We start from the raw sequence: 27,124 nt of genomic DNA, 5'->3' as shown, positions 1-27,124 counted from the left end.
GAGTTCACAGCAGGGGCTCCCCATTTCCGGGGGCTCCTATCCTTAGCGGTCTATGCAGGTTTCTGGTCACTTTCCCCAGAGGCTCAGCCCTTCCTTTGCAGCTTCCTCTGTGGTCCCCGATCCACACAGCATCCTCCCAGCCTCCAGGGCGCGTCCCCACAGCCCCAGGGTCTCCTCCCAGCTCATTCCCCAGCCTGCCCGCATCTTCCTCACCGGCTCCAGGCATCAGGGCTGGGTTTAAAGCACGCACAGCCCCATCTGTCACACTCTTGGCTGACTGAGCGGGGAATAATCGCAGGAAAACCTTCACCTCACATTTCTGTAGCCCACGACCCTCCCTTTCCAGGTGAGAAAAATGAAGCCCCGGTCGCCAAGGTGACACCAGAGAAGGTCCACCCCCTCCATGGCCCCAGACGCAAGATGCCCACATCAAATCTACCCCCCAAAAAAGCTGTGTGGGAACTTCCAGCAAGCCTGAGAATGCCAGAGAAGACCCAGTCTGCTTACACACGAGGTAGCCAGCGGGCCCGAGGCAGGAGAGCGGGGTGGGGGGGATTTGAAAACTTTATGATGGAACACCAAAGCGTTTCTAGGGTTTTCTTCCTTCACAACAAACGGTGGAGGTTGAGAATACTTTGGGGCGGGGGGAATACTTTTAATCCAGGATCTCCCGTCCTTTCTGGAGACCTGGGATAGGACCAGAGAAAGAATGCCTGAAAATATCTGAAAATGCCTCAAATCCCATCTGGACGCATGATAAACTGAACTAGAGGGAAATACGGCAATGCTTTTTGCTCTTAGTATATCCCTTTGCTTGGGAGCTTGTTTCTGGAAGCCTGCTTCCCCCCTGCTTCTAACTGTGCTATTTAAATTCTCTCTCTCAAACGCTGATACCCAAAACCAAAGGCTAAGGCAGTAGTCTTCAAATGTTTTGTTTTGTTTAGGGCTGTACCTGCGGCATATGGAAGTTCCCAGGCTAGGAGTCCAACTGGAGCTACAGCTGCTGGCCTATGCCACAGCCACAGCAACACAGGATCCAAACCACGTCTGTGACCTACACCACAGCTCATGGCAATACTGGATACTTAACCCCATGAGCAAGGCCAGGGATTGAACCCATATCCCCAGGGAAACTAGTCAGGTTCGTAATCCACTCAGCCACAACGGGAACTCCTGGTCTTCAAGTGTCTTTGATTGTTTAAATTTAAAAACTGAACTATGCACCATTAGCACAGGCAAGTTTTTTGCGTATAAAATTTGCATTTTATATAATTTATAAAATATATTCAATTTTTAAATCTTATCCATATATCTGATAAAAGATGCATACAGTAAGAGCTCTAAGGTGCACAGCAAAGGGAACCATAGAAAAACCAGGAAAAAAACCTATGGAACAGGAGAAAAGAGTTCCAATGATGCAACCGGCAAGGGCTTCGTCTCCAAAATATACAAGCAATGTACACACCTCAACAGCAGAAAAGCCAACAACCCAATGGAAAAATGGGCAAAAGACCTGAATAGACATTTCTCCAAGGAAGATATAGAGATGGCCAACAAGCACATGAAAAAATGCTCAACATCCCTGATTATTAGAGAAACGCAAATCAAAACGACCACGAGATACCACCACACACCAGTCAGCATGGCCATCATTCATAAGTCCACAAATAACTAATGCTGGGGGGTGTGGAGAAAAGGGAACCCTCCTGCACTGTTAGTGGGAATGGAAGCTGGTACAACCACTATGGAGAAGAGCATGGGGGTACCTTAGAAATCTATACATAGAACTACCATATGATCCAGCAATCCCACTCTTGGGCATAGATCCGGACAAAACTTTCCTTGAAAAAGACACATGCTCCTGTATGTTCATTCCAGCACTATTCACAATAGCCAGGACATGAAAACAACCTAGACGTCCATCAACAGATGATTGGATTAAGAAGACGAGGTATATATACACAATGGAATACTACTCAGTCATAAAAAAGAACAAAATAATGCCATTTGCAGGAACACGGATGGAACTAGAGACTCTTATACTAAGTGAAGTGAGTCAGAAAGAGAAAGACAGATACCATATGCTATCATTTATATTTGGAATCTAATATATGGCACAAATGAACCTTTTTACAGAAAGAAAATCATGGACAATGGAGAACAGACTTGTGGTTGCCGAGAGGGAGGGGGAGGGTAGCGGATGGACTGGGAATCTGAGGTTAATAGATGCAAACTATTGCCTTTGGAATGGATAAGCAATGAGATCCTGCTGTGTAGCACTGGGAACTATGTCTGGTCACTTGTGATAGAGTGTGATGGAGGATAATGTGAGAAAAAGAAAGTGTGTGTGTGTGCGTGTGACTGGGTCACTATGCTGCGCAGTAGAAAACTGACAGAACACAGCATACCAACTACAATGGAAAAAATAAAAATCATTAAAAAAAATAAAAATTAAATTAAAGCTCTAAGGTTTTCTTTCTTACCCCATGGCCCATCTCATTTCACCTCTGGGGAACACCCAGCCCGCTCTGAAGACACACACGATCATCTTACGAAGTTACAAGACACCAGAGTCAAACTTATCACCTAATCTGAAAGCCGTAATTTAAGTCAAAAGTGAAATTTAATGCTTGCGAAAACAAATGGGCACCTTGGCTGAGAATTAATTTATTTATAAACCACATCAACAGCTAAAACACCTTTGCCCTCAGGCAAGCAAAGGCTCATACAAGTCAGTGTCACATTTGTCATCCTAAATTTGCTGTTTCTTTCTCCTTTTTTTTTTGCCCAGGAAGTTCCCAAGCCAGGGATCAAACCCATGCTGAGTCACAGACAACGCCAGATCTTTAACTCGCTGCACCACAGCACGAACCCCAATTTGCGGTTTCTTTAATCCGTCGTCTCTTTGAAATTGGGAGAAGCTAAGCTCTCTACTTCAAGTATAAGGTTATTATTTTGGAAGATCACATGTATATTTCTCTACTGTGACTAAAGCATATATGTATGTTGTATCTATATACATACATATATATTTAAAATATAGAAATGGATTGTAACTCAAAATAAACAAAGCATGCTGCAGCATAGCCATGTAACTTTTTTTTTTTTGTCTTTTTGCCTTTTCTAGGGCCGCTCCCACGGCATAAGGAGGTTCCCAGGCTGGGGACTGAATCGGAGCTGTAGCCACCAGCCTACGCCAGAGCCACAGCAACAACGCAGGATCCGAGCCATGTCTGCAACCTACACCACAGCTCTGGCAATGCCAGATCCTTAACCCACTAGTTGGATTCGGTAACCACTGCGCCACGACGGGTGCTCTGAACTCTTTTTAAAAAGCTAGTGTCGAAATTCCCATAGTGGCTCAGCAGAAACGAATCTGACTAGCATCCATGAGGATACAGGTTTGATCCCTGGCCTCACTCAGTGGGTTAAGGATCCGGAGTTGCTGTGAGCTGTGGTGTAGGTCACAGACATGGCTCGGATCCTGCATTTCTGTGGCTGTGGTGGAGGCCAGAAGCTATAGCTCCGATTGGACCCCTAGCCTAGGAACTTCCATGTGCCTCGGGTTCAGCCCTAAAAAGCAAAAAAAAAAAAGAAAGAAAGAAAGAAAGAAAGAAATCCAGTGTCCTCATCACTCTCCTTTGAGTGACTCGGCTGCATAGAATGAGACCACTTGTCTATTGACCGAGAAGTAGCTGCGATACTTAGCGATGAACAGAGCTTCGGACAAACTGATGTCATCATCAGCTCTCGATGCCAATAGCTCCCCCCACCAAACAAAAAGTGTTGACACAAAAGGCTAATTTTGTCTTCAACTTTGTGTGGAAAGGTCAGCAGAGGAAACGCCCAATTCTAAAGAAAATCCTTCCACCAGGAGCTCTGCTGGAGGGTCGCACTGATTAGGAAGAGAAGATTCTGGAGACGTCGTCCTGGCTCCTTAGAATCCAGCCTGGCTGAGACGACTTCACCCCTGCTACCTTTGCTCGCAAAGCAAAGACAGAAGCAATGACATGGGGCCAGAGACAGACCTGAGGACTGCCTTACGGCCGGGCAACTCCCTTACCAGATTCCTGGTTCAAAGGGCACTTTCATTCTAGTTTTCTGAGGCTCTGGTGATTAGCCAAAGCAGTTCTGGACTTAGAGAGTGTACTCAGAGAGACAAAAATAAATGCCAGCTGAAAACACAAGGGCAACAGGATGAGAGCATCCTACAAGCATTGGTCTCCATTCATCAGAGGATCCGCCCCGTGGTCCAGCCCGGCCACACGCACACCAGTCACTGGCTGGACCCAAGGGGGACGGTGGCCTCCGGGGGAGGCTTCTGGGCTTGGCCACCTATCTCCATGTCCAGTGTCACCAGCCCCACTTCACTCATGGGAGACCCCTGACTCTAAGAAGCAGGGCGAGGGGCCTTCTGCGGCTGGGTCCATAAGCAAAAAAAGCAAGGCCTTCGGTCTGTCTCCTCTCTCATTTCCTGTGTGGCCAGTGCAACGACGGGAGTGGGAGAGGCAGAAGCCAGCTGAGCTGGGAGCAGGGAGAAATAAACCCAGCCTCACAGGTGTTGGTGCCAGAGATGGGCCTTCGCCTAGCAGTTCTAGACACCGTGGGAGAAGACTTAGACTGCAGCAGGCATTGGTTTCCTGGGGCCGCTATAGCAAAGTTTGGTGGCTTAACATGGAAGTATGTTGGAATTCTCCTGTGGTGCACTGGGTTAAAGAGCTGGCATTGTCACTGCAGCTGCTTGGCTTGCTGCTGTGGCTCAGGTTCGATCCCTGACCCAGGAACTTCCACATGCCGAGGGCACAGCCAAAAAAAATGAAAATGCATCACGGCTTCCCTCCGAGGCCGAGAGGGTGGGATCCCCTCCAGCCTCTCCTCAGCTTCGGCCTCCTGTGCCCTCACAGCGCCTCCCTCGGGGTCCAAGCTCCCCCTTTGATAAGGAAGCAATCACAATGGATTGGGACCCACCCGCATGACTGCATCGCAATCTGATGGTCAGCAAAGACTGTTTGTAAATAAAGCCCCCCGGCCCCCGCACAAACACAGCGTTAGGACTTTACCATCTTTGGGGTGGGGGCGCAATTCAACCCATGACCCCAAGGATGTGGCTCGGGGGGGCGGGGGGGGTCACTGTCCTCTTCCTTCCATACAGCTTGGCTGGTCCCTTGATCTCATCATCCCTGGTCCCCGGAATGGCCACTCCACCCAGCCTGGAGAGGACGTACACACACACACACAAATGCACACACCTACAAAGGGCCCGCTTTATAGCTTCCTTTTCAATACGGAACAGATGAACCCATCTACAAAACACAGACAGACTCACAGACGCAGAGAACAGACTTGTGGTTGCCGAGGGGGAGGGGGAGGGGGAGGAAGTGGGATGGACTGGGGGTTGGTAGATGCAAACCATTACATACATACATTTATTTATTTTATTTTTTTGTCTTTTTGCCTTTTCTAGGGCCGCTCCGCGGCATATGGAGGTTCCCAGGCTAAGGGTTGAATCGGAGCTGTAGCCGCCGGCCTACGTCACAGCCACAGCAATGCGGGATCCGAGCCCCGTCTGCAACCTACACCACAGCTCATGGCAACCCGGATCCTTAACCCACTGAGCAAGGCCAAGGATCGAACCTGCAACCTCATGGTTCCTAGTCGGATTCATTAACCACTGTGCCACGATGGGAACTCCCCAAACCATTACATTTAGAATGGATAAACAATGAGATTCTACTGTACAGCGGGGAACTATATCTAATCTCCTGGGATAGACCGTGATGGAAAGTAATATATTAAAAAAAAAAAAGCTTGTGTTTGTATGACTGAGTCACTTTGCTGGCACAACATTATAAATCAACTATACTTTAATACAAATAAATAAATACATTTCCCTGTTCTCCTCCCTTCCCTAGCTAATTCTTTTCGGTGTTTGGATTTCTATTTTGTTTTGTTTTGTCTTCTCAGTTTGCAAACTACATGCTCATCGTATGATGTATAAGCGATTCCGAAAATATAAAGCCAATTTAAAAACATCACCTCTAATTATAATTCCCACAAGCAGCACGCCGATGAACTTCCAGTCTGTATTTACAAAACTGGTATCATACCGTACAGCTTGGCATCATCCTATTTTTCACTCACTGTTATACTTGGGGTAAGACATGGTTTAAGGAACTAATGATTATGTGTGAACAGATCTTCCGAAAAAACAAATTAACAGCTTCTCAAGGCACTGTTTCAAACAGTGCTGCTCAGGGCGAGACGGAAATAAATCCCGAAGTAAACCGGTGACTGCGCGTGGAATTCTCAAGAATGACTCCGCGGGGTCCCTCCATGGAGGGTGCCCGTGGCCACCAGCGTGCAGGGCACCACTGCACGCCACCCCCTCCCCATCCTCCAGGGGGACCTCCAGCTCCGGCCTCCTGACTCAGCAAGGTCATGATGACCTTCGGAAGGTCTATCTCCTTTTGCTGCCTGGCCTCCCAAATAAACCACTCAGCCCCTTGGCGACACTAGAATACGCTTTCTCCTCAGACAACACCGCATGGCCCCCTTCCCGAGGACCCAATCCCCCCTCGCTCTGTCACAGCCGGGTCTCCCCAGGAGGGACTGACCCCTCTGTGCCTGCCCCCCAGAACCTCCCTCTTGGCTTTGAGCTCCCTGCTCTAGGGCGGAGTGCAGCCCGTGCCTTCCCCACTGGACTGGTCCCTTCCGAGAGCATCCGCTGCACCCCACGTGCTGGCCCAGGGTCGGGGCCCTCAGCACAAATGCCATCACACTCCGGTTAAAAGAACAAGGTGAGCGGTGACAGGCGGCCTCCAGGCTCACCTGCGTCTGAGACGGTGAATCACACGCTCCAGGCTGATGCTAGCAGCTGTCCCTTTCATTCAGCCACGGGTGTGAAAACTAAAACGCTTATTTTATTTGATTCAAAATGGAGCGGAAAAATAGATTTGGGGATCCCGGCTCTCCTACTTCCCGTGTGACCTTAGACAAGTCCCCCACCCTCTCTGAGCCTCAGGTAATGAAGCTACAAGATGGGGGGGGGGGCTTGTTCAGAATGGTTATGCGCTTACACAAGGCCAGGCTATAGCAGGGACGGCACGGTGCCTCATACAAAACCAACACCACCAACTGTAGGGATCAGAGCAATCAGACGAAAACAGCTGTGTCTCGTGACTTTACACTGACTCCTTTCCTTTCTCCCTAGTCCTGTGGAATGTCACCTACCACGACTGCCAGGGGACACGTGGTCTCCACTCAAGAGCCTGGTTCCTCAACCCCCAGGCCACGCCAGGCAGTGCTACAGACAGAAGCTCTGCACTCAGGCTGCCTGGCCTCAGTCTCAGCTCCTCCGCTTCCTGTGTGACCCTGGGCAAGTCGCTTGACCTCTCTGTGCCTGGTACTCGGCGCCTAGAATGGAAGGTGCTCCCTAAGTATCAGCTGGTGACCAGTCCGCAGAATAAGGAGGAGCCCGACCCTGTTTAGCTTGTACCCGCTGCAATCCTCTTCCTTGACTCCTACCTATTATTCTGCTCTCACTGAAATACAGACAGTATAGCTCTTTGACTCGATGACAGATTTCAAGATCTAACCTATGCCAATTTTTGGATTCTTCTTCTACGTCCTTCTCTGGAATGCTGAGTTGCTGACCTGCTCTGGTTTTTGTTGATCTGGGGCTACCCCAGAGGCCTCACTAAGGGAGGAGACAATGAAACAAGGTCCATTGTGTCCAAACCTGGGACAAACGGGATGGCTTTGGTCTGTTCTTCATGACTCACTGTAGGAGATTATTCTGAGATCTTCGGGCACCCAGACTGCACGCTCTGCGGCGAGAGGGCGTCGCTGCCTTTCTCGAACTCCTCGGTACCAGGCAAAGTCCCCAGGACCAGACCCAGGGCCCAGCACACAGCAGGTGCTCAACACCTGTGGAGTGAATCCCCAAAAAACTACTTAGAGCAGGGTCTCTGGCCTGATTCAGCGTGGCCTTCTCAGGTCAGGGAGCCAGTTACAGCCTCGCCAGCCAGGGCCTGGGGTCCAGGTACCCTCCACGCCCTCAGCTGGTTCCTGAAAGCCACCGGCCAACACTGCTGTGGGGGCTGCCGAATCGCCCCTCAGGCCTTGTGACCCCGAGTGAAGCTGGGCTGGCGTGCTAGAACCATGAGGCTGTGGAGACCAACACACCTCAGGCGACGGAGAAGGTCTGGCAGGTGGCAGAGGTGAGGACAGGAAAGCTTGTACCAGCAGAGAAATTCAGGTGCCCCTGCTCGGCTGCCCAGCAGAGGAGCCGCCGCCTTGGAGGTGACAACCCCTGTGACCAGAGCAAGCGTCACACGGCTCAAGACTGAAAAGAATGGAGTCAGCTTGGGCTGAAATAAGAAAAAAGCAGCCCTGCCATTCATCAGGCTGGGAAGAGACTCAGATCAAGCCAGCTGCCAAGTGAGTTACGCCTCTCAAGGTCCTGCTGGGAACACAGCCCCCTCCTTGATGGATGACTTTCTTCCCAAAGACACCCCAGACCGTCTTGGGTTTTCACTACTGGGGGACAGGCACTGGCGGCCGCTGCCTCGTGACCACACCCAGCAGGCCTTCTGATCCCTGCTTCTCCGGGTCCTGCCCAGAAACAGAAGCCTCGGGGAGCTGATCCCTCTCCCCTGCACCCCCATCCCCAGGCCCCCTGCTCGTGCCCCCTCCACTCCTTCCCCAGGCTCTGCTCCGGGGGTGGGGGTGGGGGGGGCACGTGCCCAGCGGATCAATAACAACTTCCATTCGGAGGAAGCCGAGCGGAAATCCAGGGACAGGGCTCTCCCCGGGGGCTTCGCTCATCTGCAGGTCCTCCCCCCACCCCCCCGGAGGGGTCCCCCTTCCACCTCCATCTCCTCCTCAGCGACTCCAGGGCTGGCCCTCCCTTCAGGGGGTAAGCAGGGTCCGAGGACCCACTCAGGGCGGTGGGGAGTGGTCTGCACTTGGGACAACTGATGTCGCATCCCCACCCTCCTCCTGCCCCAGCCCCCCCGCCTCTTGACAGCCCCCTCCCCTCAGCCACACCACTAGGAGAAAAAGAAGGCGCGTCTATTTTTCATGTGTGCATACGCAGGACTGGGTCACTTCACGGCAGAAACTGGCACAACATCGCAGATCAACTACCGTTTTTAAAAAAACTAATTTAAAAAATTAAAATTAAAAAAAGGAAACTGCTGCAGGCTGAGAGAATCTGGAACTCATAGCAGGACATTCAAAAGACAATCTTTATCCTGCCTCCGGAGGGGAGAGTGTTCTTTAGTTTGAGTGAGAGACAAAAGGAAAGAAAGACACAAAACCAGCCACATCTGCTCTGGGGGAGATGGCCTTATGCCAAAGCATAGCTGGCTGGACGGCCCCCAGGGCCAGCCTGTTGCAGGACTCGGAGTGATGCTGGGGTTACAGTTGGGGGCGGGGGGGAGGGCTACGCAGGGGACCCGACGGTCACCACTCCACAAGACGGACAAGGGGGCCTCTTCAGGGAAGTCCGGGTCCTACCGGGCTCCAGGGAAGCCGCCTGTAGGTTAGTGGCTGGGCCTGTCCACCCCACCCATCTGTCACCACCAGTAGCAGGAGCCCCTGAGGTGGACCTGAGCTGCTCTGGGCTGGGGAGGCCTGGGGACAGGGGAGGCAGCGGGCCCTGGGGAGGGGTCCTGGTGGTCGGTACCGTGCAGGCAGCCGCAGCGGTTGGGTCCAGCCCTGGGAATCAAGGGGCGCCCTCCTCCCAGGGCAGGGCCTCCAGCTCACGCTTTCCCACGGCCATGGCAGCATCCCCTTCTCAAGCCACCGACTGTCCTCCTGGACCCTCTAGGTCCTTCTCCTGGGGGCGGCTCCCCCTACCTCTCTTGGCCTTCTGAAGGGCTTCCGTAAGCGGGTCCAGGAAAACCCGGTTCACTAACACGGTATCCACTGATTAGGGCAGTTATTCACACCTACAGACCCGCAGAAACCCCCGCGAGGCAGCCAGAGACCAGCGTCTGATGGAAGGACGGGGAGAAGGTACAAGGGCATCCTGGGAGCCTCGGCCTCCCTGGCGGCCACCCTAAGGGGCAGCAGGTGGAGGGGACTCCTGGCCTGCCCTGCTCAGCCTGGGCTAAGCTGCCTGCCCAGGCATCCCCCCCACCTCTCAGAGAGAGGCAGGACGTCCACTGGACAGTGTCGGACCAAGCTGGACAGTGTCAGAGAGCCCGCAAAGTAGTGCGGACGCTGACAGTGGACCCTTCAAGCCACACAGTCCTGCCCCATCAGGGAGCTCAGAATGAATGCACCTGACTCTCGCCCAGAGCTCCATCCCGTTCCTGCTTCCAGACGCAAGCCTGGAGGACAGGCCAGCAGAGGCGCATCTGTTCTCCGCAGAGGAGTTCCCTGGGCAAAGCAGGAAATGAGATCATTGTAAAAAAAAAAAAAAAAAGAATAGCGGAGAGGCAGGAGGTTTGTTTTGTTTTGCTTCACAATTAATTAACCACACTGACATGTGAAGATGCGGAAGACGGACTTGGGCACAGGGAAAAGGAAGTTCAACTCGAGGCCCTGGCAGCCAACCCTAGAGAGAGTTTCCTCCAGTGGCCGAAAAGCAAAGCCATGCGTAGCATCAAGGAGCAGAACAGCACACACACAGGACCAGATCAGGAGCTGGCACACGGCTAACCGCGACAGAGTCAGAGGCCCTGGTGCCAGCAGCACCCATCCTCTGAGTCACCCATTGAGTCACCCAAGGGGCTTCTGTTCCATTGGGTTCATGATGCTTCATCTTCAGACCAACCCAGGAACGTCTGGGTCATGAGGAGTAAGATGTGAACAGAGTGGCCATGGAGGGGACAAAGCAGCCAGCCCGGCCCTCAGCCAGCGGACGCCCGGACGGCTCTCCACACCCTGCCAAAAGCTGCTGGCAGGGGAACGAGCCGCTTTCTCTCAGGAGAAGAGAGTCAACCTCCGGCAGGAGCCGGGACTTAACTGCCTGGATGTGCCCATTTCCTTAGGCCTCTGGGGGCTTGGGCTCAGCCTGCAGGCACCCACCTTGCTGCGGCTATTGACAACAGGGGACCACAGACCGGCTCCAGGCTTCAGGTCACAACTGGGATGGGACTTCCACATCCTGGGGTCCTTTGCAAATGCGGATTATTGTTACAGCAGGAAAACTGACATGTGTTTCAAGGGAGGACCTGTGAGCAGTGTTGCAGGTGGTGAAACAGAGCTGGCTTCTCTCTTTACAAGAGACCTCTCCCTCCTGCAAACAAGGGGGCCCATAACCTTCGTGGGGGTGGGGGCGGAAGGCAGGGGCTGAAAGGAAGTAAATATCTTTCCAGGCGCTTCATTAGAAAGGTATCGGACTCTTGCTCAATTCCACTCCCTCCCTTTATTCAAATGGAGCCGATTGTTTTGAAGTTAGCTAACCAGGCAGTTGAGGCCATAATGAGAAGGTACCCTTGCCACCTCAGGTTCTGACCCCGCCTCACCGTCATGTGACTTTGCCCAGCACGGGCACCCAGGGGACCCACGCGTGGGCAGCCCTTGCATCCAGGAGCATCGTGGTCCAGGAAGCGCAGGTGGCTGGCTGGGTGCACAGAGCTGGTCTGCTCTTGCTGCGTTTGAAAGCAAAGCACCAGGATTGGGGGTGGCGGGGAGGCAGAGGGGGTGGTGTGGGGGCTGGAGTGTCCCCACGCAGTTTTGTGTCACCAGACCTCAATGGACCATGAAGGTCAGTTGCGGTCCTGCCTACCCTCTCCCCTTTGTAAAACCCGGCCATTAATAGGTTCTCCGAATCTTCCCTGCTTTTTTTACAGCCATCCCGTCAGAGGGGAAGGAAAACCAGCCAGCTGGTCTTGGCCATTTTTCCCTGGAGATTAGAGGGCACATCCTCCGCCGTGGAAGGGTAACACAATTCTACCGCGCAGTCCGCCTTTCGTAACTGTCTTCCTTCTCCCCTTGCAGAAGCGCGCCCCATCCCCTCTCCCCATTCAGCTGGCCTCAGCCCCCGCCTCCAAAGCTAGGTGACAATGACAACACAACCTTCCCAAAGCCAGCTGCCGAGATTTTAAAAAAAAAAAAAAAATTAAAATTGTTATTTAAAAAAAAAAAAAAAACTTTAAGGGGGGTGGGGGGGATGTGCCTGGGCTGTGGGATGGAAATCCTGTGAAATCAGATTGTTATGATCATTATACAACTACAGATGTGATAAATTCATCTGAGTAATAAAAAAAAAAAAAAACCTTTAAAATAGTTATCCCGACGTTGGTCCTGGCCACCAAGGCCTTCTGTTTGTCCTTTACATCTGTGTGGCCTTTCACACGCCTGGGCTGGCACCTGACCTTGGACTCATCTGGTTTAACACTAAGCTCTTGACAAAAACTTTTTTTAAAAAAAAAGGGGGGGATGATGACACAGCTCTGTTAGTAAAAGGTGGACGGGTGATGGAGGAGATCTGAGTTTCTAGGAAACATTTTATCTGCCTTTTTTTTTCTTAAACAATCAGCTGCAAATGATGAACGCTACTGATTTCCTAAGCTTTAAAGTGATGCACTAGGAGCTCCCGCTGTGGCACAGTGGGATCAGTGGTGTCTTGGGAGCGGCTGGGACGCGGGTTTGCTTCCCGCCCAGCGTGGGGGGTGGGGGATCCGGGGCTGCCGCAGGTGCAGCTTAGGTCGGGACTGTGGCTCGGATCTGATACCTGACCTGGGAGCTCCGTATGCCTCAGGACGGCCAAAAAATGACAAAAAGAAAACGTGATTCGTTAAACCCCACGAGGAGGTTTATCTTAACCCAGAGAGGAGGAGGCCACGAAAGCAAATAGAAGGGGCCTGACCATCTCAGAGTCCCAGCTACTCAACAGCCCAGAAACCGTAGCCTCTGAAGATCACCAGTTCAGCCAAGCTTTCCAACAACCTGCCTGCTCCCTGCCTTTGGCTGTTGCTGTGAAACGCGCACAGGAAATCTGTCAACTACAGAGGACGGGTTCAAGGGGAGTGAGAAGGAGACTAGCTTTGTATCTGACGCACGCTGGGAGACAGGAAGGGGGCAGGAGACGTGGGTGCAGCGGACGAGTCCCAGTCAGTGCCCGCAGCCTAGCCCAGGAGGCAGTGCCCTCCCTTCGACCCCACCCTGCCTTTCCAGAAGCTAGAACTGCTCCCCCAGAGAGAAGCCCTTCCTTTCCTCTTCAGCTGGCAAGAAATCTCTCTGCTTCTGCTCAGCCCAAGCCCGTGGAAGCCTCCTTCCCCAGCAGTAGCCACAGAGCCCACGGAAAGCACGGCCCTGGAAAGAGATGCCACCGAGCCTTTGGGACAATTACCCCACCTGCCCCTCGCTGCGCCCTGGGCAGGGAAATACCAGTGGATCTCGGATGGTAAATCGTTCTAAGTCATTTAATGAACTTGTGTTTAAAACTCCGCCGTGCCTGCTGAAAGCTGTTCTCCACCTTAATTTCCACCGGAAGCAAAGTTAGGCTAAAGCACCTTAAGAAGAATATCAACTTGACCCTGCCTTAAACTTGGTATGTCTTCACCACTCACCCAAAGAAAAATCGAGTCGTCTTGGGAACTCCCATCTCAAATCCTATGTCTCTCTCTCTCCTTTTTTCTGCTTTTTTAAGGCTGGGCTGCACTCAAGGCACGTGGAGGTTCCCAGGCTAGGGGTCAAAGAGGAGCTGCATCCGTCAGCCTACGCCACAGCCACAGCCACAGCCACGCCAGATCCAAGCCACGTCTTTGACCTACACCACAGCTCACAGCAACGCAGGACCTTTGACCCGAGTGAGGCCAGGGATTGAGCCCACATCCTCTTGGATACTGGTCCCATTCGTTACTGCTGAGCCACAGCTCCCTTTTATTTCTTGACTCCAAATGAGAAATTCAATTCTTAACCACCTGTCTAAGATTTAAATAGGGGTTATGACAAAGCAAATACACATGATTTGAAGTTGCAAAAGGACAGATCCAAGCCTCGCATGCAACCTACACCACAGCTCACGACAATGCCAGATCCTTAACCCACTGAGCAAGGTCAGGGATTGAACCCGCAACCTCATGGTTCCTGGTCAGATTCGTTAACCACTGAGCCACGACGGGAGCTCCCCATGGTTTCGTTTTTAAATGAAACCCTTTAAGGTTTCAGAAAGATACCCAGAATTTTGGACTCTGGGTATAATCGGAAGTAGCTGAGGGAGTTCCTGTCGTGGCTTAGCAGTAACGAACCTGACTAGTACCCATAAGGACACGGGTTGGATCCCTGGCCTCGCTCAGTGGGTTAAAGATCCGGCGTTGCTGTGAGCTGTGGTGTAGGCCAGCAGCTACAGCTCTGATTGGACCCCTAGCCTGGGAACCTCCATATGCTGCAGGTGCATCCCAATACTCAGATTTATCTTTTATCATTTTCACTTTTGAAATTCTGGCCAGCTGAGTTAGCCAGGTTTAAAAGAGTCTAGTATAATCAAACACACACACACACAAACGCACACGAGCATATAAAACTGGAGAAATCAGAATAAGGTTGATGGGTTGTGTCCATATCGGTTTTCTTGGGATGTCATGCAAACTGTGGCGACACAAGAGGTGATCTTTGGCGGAAAACTGGCTTCAGGGTCTGTGAGACCTCTCTGTGTATTAGTTCTGACAACTGCATGTGCATCTACAATAATCTCAAAAAGTTAAAGAAGAAAGGAAGAAGACAATATATTATATTGCCATTTAGTTTTTTGGAAGTAGGAGCACGTCTGAGGTGTCTATACAGGTACCCGGATTCTCCCACGCACACGTACACACAGCAGCCACACACACACACAAGTATTTCCTTACAGAAATGGCATACACAGGCCCTCATCCTATTTCTGGAAGGAAAACGAAGAAATCATTAATGCTGACTACTTCGGAGGAGGAAAACTAAAGAGACAGAATGCTTATCTGCTTTTCCCAGGATACCCTTCCGTGCCTGCTGAATTTGTGCGACTGGCATCATTCATTCCAAACACAGTTTTTGAAGCGTGAGGACAAAAGTCATTTCCAACCTCAAACAAAAGAGAAACGCTGCCCCCCGCCCCCAATACCTTCGCAGACACTGCAAAGCCCTCATTGCGCCACGCGCACCGCAGCGGCGGCGAAGCAACCAGAGAAACACAAGTATCTTACGGCTGGAGATGCAGTAAGACAGCCGGCAGTTGATCCTTCTGAAGAGCTGCTTGTTTATGGGCCAGAGGAGGAGCGTGAAGAGCTGAATGGTGTTTATGATGAGACCCGAGGCGATGAATACGTAACAGAAGACCAGGTGGCACAGGAACTGAGACTTGAGCAGCCCGACGAGGTCCATGCTGGGAGGCTGCTCTTCCTCCAAGAACAAAGTACCCACAGCAGGACCACGTCCCCAGGGGAGAGGCTCCGGGACTCAGGAATGCACCTGAAACACAAGCCCAGGTTAAGGGTCAGAAAAAACAGAATGCGCTCTTATAGGCAGGGGAAAAAAAAAAAAAAAAAAACCCTCATAGTAAAAGAAAGATATGCTCTCTAGATTAAACACACTGTAGACCTGTTGATTTATTTTTATTTCCCAAACATTGATATAAATAATGCTTGCTTAGGGGTGGGCACAGTTTCGGCCCTTTAAAACCATTTGTCCCCCGGATTGTCCTGACACCTGTGAGGCAGGGACTACCACAACAAGGAACCCGAGGCCCAGAGTGGCCAGGGAACTTGGCCAGGGCTCCACAGCCCCCCGCAGAAGGAGTCTGCAGCTCTGGGCCGTCCTTCCTGCCGAATACCGCCCCCAGCAACCCCTTCACCTCCCCCGGCAACCCCTTCACCTCCCTCCGCTCGTTCTCATCTCCAGACCTCGGTGCATCATCACTTCTAACAAGACCTCCCTGAAGGCAGGCGCACCTACTCTGGGAGATGAGGGACCACCCCCAGGCCGATGCTCGGGGGCCCGGCAGCACCTCCGCTGTTACTGGCAGAGCTGCTGGCCTTCCTGCCCTGGACTGTGACTTTTCTGGGACACATGAGTATCTGGAATATCATCACTGTCTCCCCAAGCCTTGGAAAAGCCGCTGGCACAGAGGCAGAGTGCCAATCTTATAACAAATACATAAATGAAATGATTTAATGAAGTTAGACAAAGGATGAATTTGATATTATCAGTGAACACAAATACACAAATAACCAACTATGAAGGCAAAAGAACCTACCCACCACACACACACACACAGGCCCTTAAGAGTTCGAAAATCAGAATCCCACAGCCACGGCCACACGGGATCAGAGGCACATCTATGACCCCTACACCTCAGCTTGAGGCAACGCCAGATCCTCCATCCACTGAGCGAGGCCAGAGATCGAACCTGCACCCTCACTGAGGGACACTGTGTTGGGTTCTTAGCCCACCGAGCCACAACGGGAACTTAGGATCTAGTGTTTGGAAAGTATCTGACAAACCCTTTGCTTTGCTGGTTTAACACTAAGAAACAGAAGTTGCAGACGCTGGAAATGCAAGGAATTGAATGCTGCCTTCCTCAGTTTCCAAGTCAAGAGAAGTGCTATGAAGAAAAAGTGAGATTTTTTTTTTTTTTTTCTCGTGAAAGTTGAAGAACCATCATGGTCTTTGGCAAAACCCTGGCTAGTCACACAGCACTGGTGGTGTTTAAGGCGGCATCACAGGCAGGCCGGCCTCAGTTGGCTTGGTTCTGCCCCAGACCTCTCCCTACGCTGGTGTGGGGGCTTGGGTCCTTATTGTCTGGGCTTGAAGCGCTGTGATACTTCTCATTGGTCGTGTATCCTCAGCTAAACTGACTCTTCTAAATTTCAGATTTCTCTATCTATAAGAAAGAATAACAGAGGGCAATCAAAATTCCAAGGAGGCGATTACTGTTTGCAAAATTTTAGTTAATTCTCAAATTTGTATTCAAGAGCCAAAACCCACAAGAACGAAGGAGCAGCATGAAGAAGAGTAAGGTAAGAAGAGCCATGAGTTTGCTAAACCATACAACCGACTTTAGCCTCAGGGCTGATTATTAAAAGAGAAGCAAGGCTGGATGCTTTAGGGGGTTGTCTAGTGGGCGAGTAGGTGCTATGTGTCTTAAGCTCATTCCAGGGAGAAGTTGGGGGACCACCCAACCCATCTTAACTAAAGGCAAGCTTGCTCTCTTAACGTGAGCCAACTCAGCACTAAATTGAGGAAAGTTGGTCTAAAGCTCTGACCAGTGATGAAAAAGATAGCAAGAAAGCATTTTATTTGTTTTTGGGTTTTTTTGCTTTTTTTGTTTGTTTGTTTTTCCTGAGGCATGTACAAGTTCCAGGGCCAGGGATCAAACCCCCGCCACAGCAGTGACAATGCGGGATCCTTAACCCACTGAGCCACCAGGGAACTCCTTTGTTTGTTTTGGTTTTGGTTTTTGGAAAACATTTTAAAATTCTTTGCCTCTTTTTCTAATTTGGGGTGGAAGGATTATGGTTTCTTTATCCCTGGGTTTCTTTGTTCTTTTCTATAATGAAAATGAAATCCTTCTCCTTCCTGGGCGGAGCTGGATCCACCATTTCCCAGGCTCCCCGCAGTAGTTTCTGAGGGGGATACAGGCCAGCTGGAGGGTAAGGAACGGCTGAGGGAACACTGGAAGCAGGCAGCCCTGGCTAGAAATCCAGGCTCCAATCCTCCGACACGGGGTTACTGAGGACTCAGGGATAACAGGGCATCTGAAACACAGCACAACACCTGGAATGCAGGGAAACCCAAATGGTGGGAGAAGTTCTCTCTCCTTTCAAGAAAAGACACAGGCCACAAGGGGCGGCTAGGATATATTTCTTTGGCATCTCTGGGAAGGCCAGCGAGATATAAATCAACTGTTTTCCTTCTCGCTCCACATCTAGACCCCGATGTTTCAACTGACCTTGAATCGGGTTAAAACATTTCCTCCCGGAAATTCCCATTATGGCTCATCAATAGCAAACCTAACGAGTATCCCTGAGGATGCGGGTTTGATTCCTGGCCTCACTCAGTGGGTCAAGGAGCCAGCAGTACCGTGAGCTGTGGTGTAGGGCGGCAGCTGTAGCTCCGATTCGAACCCTAGCCTGGGAACTTCCACATGCTGCAGGTGCAGCCCTAAAAAGCCAAAAAAAGAAAAAAAAAATTTCCTCCTCCTATTTGCTTTCATTGTAACCTGTCCTTTACTGCGAGTGACTCAGAAACGGGAAACGATGCATTCACAAAACTCCCATGTGGAAGTTCCCCTGTGGCCCAGCAGGTTAAGGATCTGGCATTGCCGAAGCTGTGGCACAGGCTGCAACTGCAGCACAGGTTTGATCCCTGGCCTGGGAACTTCCATATGCCATGGGTGCTGCCAAAAACACAAAATAAAAAACCCATCAGCTTCACATGCACGGGGCCTTCTTAACTAAGTGATGATCTTGGCAAAGGTAGACCCAGAATAAAGGAGAGCGCCAGCTTGCGGGATGCCTTCCCCAGCGCTGTTTCCCACGCCAATTTCTGCCCTGAAACTGTCCAGATGCAGAGAAGCGGGCGGGCGCACACGGGCAGAGCGCGCCCCATGGGACGCATGCAGGGTGCGCGGTGGCAAAGCAGATGGCGCCACATGCTGCCCAGCACCTTCCATGGAAACATAAGCAAATAAAAGCAACTCAGAATCCCCGCGACAGAGAACGCAAGCTGCATCCTTCTCTAAATACACACAGCGAGCTTCACCGCAAGCATCAAATTAGACAACAAAGCGGGAACCTGAGTTAGGACTCACATATGCTGCCCAGGTCAACATTCTGCAGCTACTTTAAAATAAGCACGTACTTTGGCCACATTCTGGAAGTGACTAAACCTGAAGTGGGGCTAACTCTTACACTAGCTTGTTTTGAAAGGTTTGGTTGGTTGGTTCTGCACATTCACGTGACAGAACTAAGCCAGCTCAGGGTGTTAGAAGCCAAAGCTTCCTTCCAAGGCAATCAATCCACGTGGAATTGTTAGGATAATGCCCCAGACCAGTGCCGTATCCTCATCTAAATAACCCCCGATTTAGGCTCTTTCAATCCCAAACCCCAGAATACCATTCATAAAACCGACAGCAAAGTGATAAAGGGGGGAGTTTCCGGATGGTCTCGTGGTTAGGACTTGGTGCTTCCACTACTGCAGCCTGGGTTCAATCCCTGGCCTTGGAATGGAGATTTTCTCACCGCAAGTCGTGAGAAAGAAAGAAGGAAGGAAGAGAAGAAGGCAAGAAAGAAAAGAGAAATGCTGATTGGAGTAACTGGGAGTTCCCACGATGGTGCAGCAGGTGACTGCAGCGGCTCAGGTCTCTGCATAGGTGCGAGTTCAATCCCGGGCCCTGCTTAGTGGGTTACAGTGTTGTTGCAGCTGAGGCTTGGGTCACAGCTGCAGCTCAGATTCATTCCCTGGCCTAGAAACTTCCATATGCCACAGGTACAGCGAAAGAAGGAAAGAAAGGGAGAGAGGAAGGGAGGAAGGCAGGCAGGCAGGCTAGTTGGGATAACACTATTTTTTTTTTTTTTACATTCCAAGCTAAAAATGATAATATTCCATTCCAGAGGAGCTGAGGTAAAAAAAAAGAGGGCTTTATTCTCAGCGTGAGAACAACTGCTCCATCTTTTGAGAGGTGACACACACAGAAAGACCTCGACACCTTCACACCACTTGATTTCGCAAACCAACCTCTGACGAGCTCTCTCGAGGATAAAATTAGCTTTTAGAAAATTCTCTCTGCACAAAGATATTCAGCCAGTATTATTTATAAGTGCCCCAAATTAGAAAGCACTTACATTTCTGACAGGAGGAAACAATACAGTGAATGATGGGAAACGCACACAAGTGAATGAAGAAAGCATCGTTATAATTGGTTGGTAGTAAGAGGGCTGCATTTGCATCACGCTCTTAAGAGATAAAGGTCACCCAATTATATCCAGAGAGAATAAAAATCACAGCTCTAAAAACACTAAACGCAGTGATCTTTGTATGCACACACACACAAAGATACACACACAGACAGACAAGGGAGCCCAAATGGAGTCGGCTTTCATCACCTTCCCCCTTCGGAAGAACCCGAGCAGGTGGCTCCAAGATCTTTACCAATGGACCAGTCTGATTCTGATACAGGAAAGCCGCCCTGCCAGCCAGTGCCTCCCTCTGAGCAGGGGTCTCGCTACCCCCGGGGGCGTTAAAGTGGAGCCAGCCCATCTCTCCCACAGCTCCCAGCGACAGAGACGGGTCTGCAATGGGCGAGGCTCAACCGATGAAGAAGAGGGAAGGAAAACTCCGCAGGGACGGCAGAGAGAGCAGCAGGGCTAACGCAGGGCTGGCTGGTGGGCTCGTTCCCAGACGGCACCTTTGGCGCGTAAGGCGGAGGACGCCCCGGCTCAGCCCTGCAGGAAAGGGGCCTGGACGCAGTCCCCGTGAAATGCGTGGGGGGCGGGGGGTGCTCTGGCTGCACCCCCTTCAGATCTCGAGTTCTGTGTCAGGGTGACTGCATTTAGCCCAAATCGCCAAGAGGGCAGCAACTAACTTGCGGAAGCCCGAGGCCGCCACATGGCGCTTCGTCCTGAGAAACAAGGATACATTTAGTGTCTGGATTCCTGGGAGTGACACGGGTCCAAGGCCCAAAACAAAACAGGAGAGAAAGTGTTCTAGACGGAATTTAACTGTCTCTGGGACCATCTCTAACGAGAATATATTCCTCAATTAAAAAATGATCAGTGGCTAATGGGCTGGCAGAAGCCTATATAAAATGAGCTTACTTTAAAATCTGATGGCACAGTCCTTTGTCCAGAGTCCCTGTACAGAACATGAAGTCCATTAAAACAAACCGTAAATCATACTCAACTTTTTCACTCCGTCCGATAATAAATAATCCCCAGTCTCTCTCCAAAGTCTAATTTTAGGATAATAAAAACCTAAGACTGTAGAAAACCGAGGCGTCTACGTTTACATGTAATAGTTGCTTCTGAGCAGGTTATAAGAGAAAAACAAATTCTAAAGAGTCTTCAAATCTAATCCAGGGAAAACTGAGGTGCATGCATATCTTTGAATTGTACCTTTGTCCAGGTAGATGCCCAGGAGTGGGACTGCTGGGTCAGGTGGCAGCTCTGAATTTAGTTCTCTGAGGAACCTCCACGCTCTTCTCCAGACTGGTCAGCACCAATTTACATCCCCACCAACAGTGTAGGCGGGTTCCCTTTTCTCCATTTGCCATCTGTAGACTTACTAATGGGGGCCATTCTGACCGGAGGGAGGTGGTACCTCACTGCAGATTTGATTGGCATATCTCTAATCATTAGCGATGCGGAGCATTTTTCACATGCCCGCTGGCCATCCAAAGGTCTTCTTTGGATAAGTGTCTATTTGGGTCGTCTGTCCATTGTTAGTCGTGTTGTTTGTTTTTTTTGTTGTTGTTGTTGAGTTAAACAGGAGGGACTGAGAGCTTGGAGTTAGTGGATGCAAACTATTACATTTAGAATGGCTGGACAAGGGCCTGCCGTGCAGCACAGGGAACTATACCCAGTCTCCTGGGATAGAGCAGGATGGAAAACAATAGTAAAAAAAAGAATGTTATGTATGTATGACTGAGTCACTTTGCTGTACAGCAGAAATTGGTACAACGCTGTAAATCAACTACACGTTAATTTAAAAAGAAAAACTTTTTTAAATAATAAAGAGCCCAAAAGTTGTAAAAACAAAACAAAACAGAACAAACCTAATCCAAGGAAACCAAGATTCAGAGGTAAATCAGGTGAATAACCTAGGTAACTTTTTCTGTCATGACAAAATACAAAGCTAAAGGAAGTTAAGTTAGGCGTTCTCCAAGGTCTTTTGCAGCTCTGGCATCTACAAAATTAAAAATATCTCGACTTAAGCATCAGGTCTTCTGAATGGTAACCAGTGCAACAGAATAAATCTGCTGAAGGTTTTACACACATCATCTCATCAACAGAAATCTACTACGGAAGACCTTGTTATCCCATTTTATAGATGAAGAAACTGAGGATTAGTGAGACCAGGGAACATGCAAAGATCGGATAGAGAGTAGATGCCTGACACTCAAGCGCAGGTTCCTGACCACCGTTAAGCTGCTTTGAAGACAGGACGCCCACGGCAGCGAGACTCCTTGTGAACCTGGGCTTCCATTCCCTATTTCGACTTGTGGTCCCCCGTCTGACTGCTGGGGGAACCGTGAGTTCCTGAGCCACTGCCTTGCCGGTCAGTCCTGCAGAGACCCCCCGTCAGGCCCTCCTCGCAGGCAGAACGTCTGCCATCTCCAAACCCCAATCCAGCTGTCCCACAGCCCCTGGGGCCAAAGGGCCCCGACCTCACCGTGTCTGTTTCCAACAACCCAGAGCACGGGAGCTCTCTTACAAGATATTCCGTGGAAAATATATTTTAAAATCATGTGCAAACATTGGAAATCTCCAGACAATTGTACGAAATCCTGGCAAAACTCTAATACCATGAAACCCAAACCAAAAATGGAATGAGGAAACTTCATCTGCTTTCCATGAGTCTCTGCCAGTTCAGGCTGAAACCTTTGCAAAGACGGAAGCAGGATGGAGGCTGGATGGAGATGGTTAGTGGGCTCTTGAACGGTACCACTGCTGCCATGTGCCATGGCCATCAACTCAGTCACACACCGGTGAAGGCTGAGGAAGACGGAGGGGCTGCTCTCCGCCCCCCACGCCCACCCCCAGGTCTATCCACGTGGGGAGATGGCCTGAGACCAGCTCTGGGCCCACAAAAGCAGACGTGAGGTGGATGCATCACCAGCTGGCACCAGAAACAAAAAAGAGAGCTTTCTTCAGTATAGAAACCACCTCCTACTCGAGTCCCACCGTCACCAAGGCAACGTGGTCAGGACCAAAGTCTCACCACACTGCCCACCTCTCTCCTTCCCACGCAGGCCGTGACAAAGCTGCCTGGCTCAGGGGAACCTGGGCAGGCAGCCCCATTTACCTACTGTGTGGCTTTGGGCAGGGAACCCACCTCTGAGCCTCCGTTTCTGCACCTGTTTCATGGATGTAATAATCCCGCCTCCAGGGAGGTCATGGTGATTACATGCAGCAGCAAGCACGGGCTACAGGAGGGCGCTCCTGGGTACCAGCGTCCGCCACCCAAGCTCCCAGGCACCCCTGCCAAGCCCCCTCCTGCAGCTGCTCCCCCCAGCGGCTCCCCAAACCAGCGACCATCTTTTCTCACTAAACATTCTGCTTGTGGCTCTCATGATTCCTACCAATTTTCCTCATTTGAACATGTTTCCCGAACATCCACACAATCCAGAATGACCCTGAGCTGAAGTGACCTGCAAGACTGCCCCCTGGCCCCCCCATCCGTTCACACATTTTAATGAAATGATTATGTCCCCATTCCCACCTAAAGGCAGGTGGTTCAAAGTCATTCGTCCTGGAGTTCCCTGGTGGCTCAGCAGGTTAAGGACCTGGCATTGTCACGGCTGTGATTCTGGTCATAGCTGGGGTGTGGTTTGATCCTGGCATGCCACAGGCACCACCAAAAAAAAAAAAAAGAGAGAGAGAAAATGAAAAACAACATCACTGGTTCTAAGGCTGTCTTCCCAGTGATGGTTAATGCCTGTTAGTTCCCATATACATTGTATTCAAGAAACAAGGTGAACCTGCACTCTGAGCCTTGTTCGGAGCTCTCGGAAGAGAAATAAAAACTAGTACTGATGAGACCCAGACCATCACTCCGGTGTCCCTGAATAAACGAGTGTTTCCCAGACTTGACAAGAGGCTGAGGACACAATTCTGGCAGATGGGAATGAACAGGACGAGCGGATCAAACGTGTGTCGCCTCGCAGGAAGCAGGTTGGCGTGGACAGCTTCAGAGCCGCTGAAGCCGGGCTGGCTTACTACGGTGTCAGCTAGGTGCCCAGCTCATCAGGGCACCTCAATCTCTTTCATAAAAGCTAATCTTTAAAGTTTCAAAATAAACTGAAGACCAACAGCAATAAAAAGTGTTTACAATTAAGACCTGGCAAAATTCGAGCCTTTGTTGGAAAGCTCCTTAATCTTCCTATATAATTTGATATGTTATAATTTAGTATCATTTAATACCATACATAATTGAGTAGTTTCATCTTGCATACCCACTGGGGAAAGCAGGGCGACCCTAACCTTGTCCATATTTAGAACGCTAACCTTTAAGCTGGCTCCCCAGTGGACAATTCCACGAGCTCTGCCAACAGCCAGGCCAGGGTACCATGGGGATACCAGTGCGGAACCACCGATGAGAAACAGCCAAGCACATCATTTTCCAGTAAAGCCGGGAGGACCGCCCACGTCTCTTCCCTCCTTCTGGCCTGGCCCACCTGGTCTGCGGGCTCCATCAGGACCGAGGACTCTCTCCAGTAGACATGGGACTAAACCCTGCCTGGGGCCACGTGAGCAGGGTGTGTAACCAGCCCTGGACAAATGGACAAACCGCCCGCTCTGGGGAGAAAGGCTATCTCAGAAAGTCAAGAAGATGTGAAGTGGTAGTAACCCAAGCTTGGAGGCCATGGCGCAAAACCACGTGGCCGTGGGAAGCCCTGCACAGCAGCTCACCTGTGCGAATAGAGGCTGGGGGCGTGGAATGGCCTGGGAACTTGGGCTGCACTTGCCAATGCCAAATAGGTTAGGGTTCTCCTGGGGAACCCACAAATCATGACTAGTAGTGGCCGAAGAAATAAACGCAGAAAGGGAGCCACCAGGAGGCACCAGTATTGAGTCAGGAGGATGGGTTCGACTCCTGACCATGTATCTGTGGCTCCCTGTCAGCTTGGCCACTTGGCCTCTAGAAGGTTCGGCTTCCCCTTCAGTCAAGACACACGACCCACAGGAGTGATGGGGGAGTTCAGAGAGGTGAGAGTGTGTGCAAGGCGCCGCTGGGCTGATGCTCAGGCACCTGCGGCCACTCGCAATGCTGAGAAAATGGGAAACAGGGCCACTGGTCCAGATGCCATCCCATCCACCAGAGCACTTCTGATGCATGGAAAGACACATGGCCTTAGTCTCCTAGAGTATTTCTCAGGGAGCAGGGTCTAGAGAGGCCCTCTGCTGCCTCTGACACGGTCCCCTGGAGGGGTGGTTCCATGAGGGTCTTATCAGAGGAGCTAATGGGGTGGGGAGGGGGCTTTCTTTCTCTTCTCCATCACAGACCCCAGTAACGGGGCTCTTCTCTCTGGTGGATCCTTCTCCACCGCCCTCATCCTCACTGCCCGTGAAGTGCCCTTGACCCCCGGACCTCTGAGTCCTCGGAGACCCTGCTCTTGTCCATCCTCATGCTCTGGCAAGGAGTGTGGAGAAGGTGAGAGGCCAATAAGGCTAGATTTTAAATCTCATCTCTTTGATTTTCGTAACGGCATGCCAATGAGCCCAGGCTGTTTCCCTGACTTGATTCATGCCTAATGGACTGAGACTTATTAGAAAACAAATGCACTTAAATGCTTTCCTGACATGAATCATTTATTGAAGACAGAATTGCTGGCTGTGAGCACCCAAAATAGGTTGACTTACAGTCTCCTTGTTTTGCGATAGATCTGAAATATGACCACAGAATATTGAAGTACTCGGCAATGAGCGATGCATTTGGGGTCATGATGGGCTGGCTATTCCTCGAAAAGTTTCATTAATAACAGCAGTGATAAAACATGAAGCAGGGCCTTCTCTCTCCTTTTCTCTTTTTCTACTTTGGTCACAAAGCTCAGGAACAGAGGGTGCTTGGGGAAAGCAGTGATGTTCTTTCCAATTTCTGTTAAGTAGAATCTGGGACAGGTGCTCCTGGATTCACGCAAGCAGTCATGAATCCACTGATGACTTTACTCATTCATTCCATTGTCTGTCCATCCAGCCACCCACTCATCCATGAAGTCCAAGTTTCCCTGATTTATATTTAAGGGTATATAGCTTTATCTACACCACTGCATTAGACTTGTGCAGGTAAGCACAGGGGCTTCTTAGGAGCCCCCCTGTGTCCTATGTGGGTCAGTACCGTGCCCAATAAACTGAAGCACTTACTGAGTAATTATTTCCAGGCTCAGAATCAACTCTACCCCTTCTACTTCTTACAGAATAAACAGATGCTCAATAAATGTTGATTCAACCCAAATCTCTAGATGACCTAATATCATTTAGTCTCCATACCAATAACCCTGGATAGTCCAAAAAAAAAAAAAAGTACAAAGAGATGACATGACTATCCTAGCAAAGTCCTAGATCTCTTTCTCATTACAATAAGAACAGAGCAGATGACCCAACAGAAGCCATGCAGATAAACCCACATGATTGTTCTCTAAACCGTTACGCCCTGCAGCCAAGCAGAGAATCCTCTTCTACCAACGCTGAAACTGCATGAGGCAATATATCAAACTGACATGAAAATAACTAAAATGAAAGCAAATTACCTCTTTAAACCCCAGTAGGTTTCAGATGTTGGTTGGGGAACAGAGTTGACTTTTTTAAACAAAGAAACTTCTATTAAAATAGCATCTGGTAGAAGTAAAGGAAATTATTCTTATTGAGTAAGTCACTTAGTGAAATTCACAAGTCCTGAATTTTTTTGAAGGTAATTTCCTCCCATTCTATCAGTAATTCCTATTCATTATAAAAAGTTTGTAGAATTCTAAAATGTAGAAATTATACCACCTCTAACAGCCACCAACACTTGTGTTTATTTTCTTCGAGTCCTTGGTGAATTTATTGGCTTTGTCTTTTCTTTGATAGGTAAAACCACTGCAGGCAGAGGCTTTTTTGCTTTTAAATATAGTTGAGATCCTCTGTTAAATCAATTGCACGTGCCCTTTTCTTAACCTTGTTGACATCATTTTCAATGTCCTTTTCACAATATAAATATCCCAGTAGTTACAGTGGACATAGCATAATTATTACCTTACTGCCCCACTGTTGTATCATGCAGGCTTCTTTTTGTCTTTTAAATAATAAGTAATGTAATAATTAATAATTCAGAGTCTAAAGGGTTTTTCTTCCCTGATTTGGGGATAATTGCTTTAGCATAAATTCCCAGAAGCAGGATTTCTGGGTTCAAGGAACAAACATTTTAAGGCATCTGATAAATTTTGCCAAATTGCTTTCCAAAAAGTTCATAGCTATTTCTGTTCTTAAGGGCCGTT

At 50.0% G+C, this 27,124-nt stretch overlaps 1 protein-coding gene across 4 annotated transcripts in view; it reads right to left on the bottom strand.

Annotated features, from left to right (window-relative positions):
• The window catches only part of AGPAT4 (1-acylglycerol-3-phosphate O-acyltransferase 4), a 112,225-nt gene that overhangs the window by 61,072 nt on the left and 24,029 nt on the right, over positions 1-27,124 (bottom strand). For all 4 annotated transcript variants that reach the window (XM_047769784.1, XM_047769782.1, XM_047769785.1 and 1 more), the window contains exon 2: positions 15,138-15,402. In XM_047769784.1, coding sequence (XP_047625740.1) covers positions 15,138-15,315 — 178 coding nt within the window. In that variant the 5' untranslated portion in view covers positions 15,316-15,402. The remainder of the gene's footprint in view (positions 1-15,137; positions 15,403-27,124) is intronic.

Source organism: Phacochoerus africanus, chromosome 2 (assembly GCF_016906955.1).
Source record: "Phacochoerus africanus isolate WHEZ1 chromosome 2, ROS_Pafr_v1, whole genome shotgun sequence".
Taxonomy (NCBI): Eukaryota; Metazoa; Chordata; class Mammalia; order Artiodactyla; family Suidae; genus Phacochoerus; species Phacochoerus africanus.
This window is presented reverse-complemented; position numbering and strand designations above follow the sequence as displayed.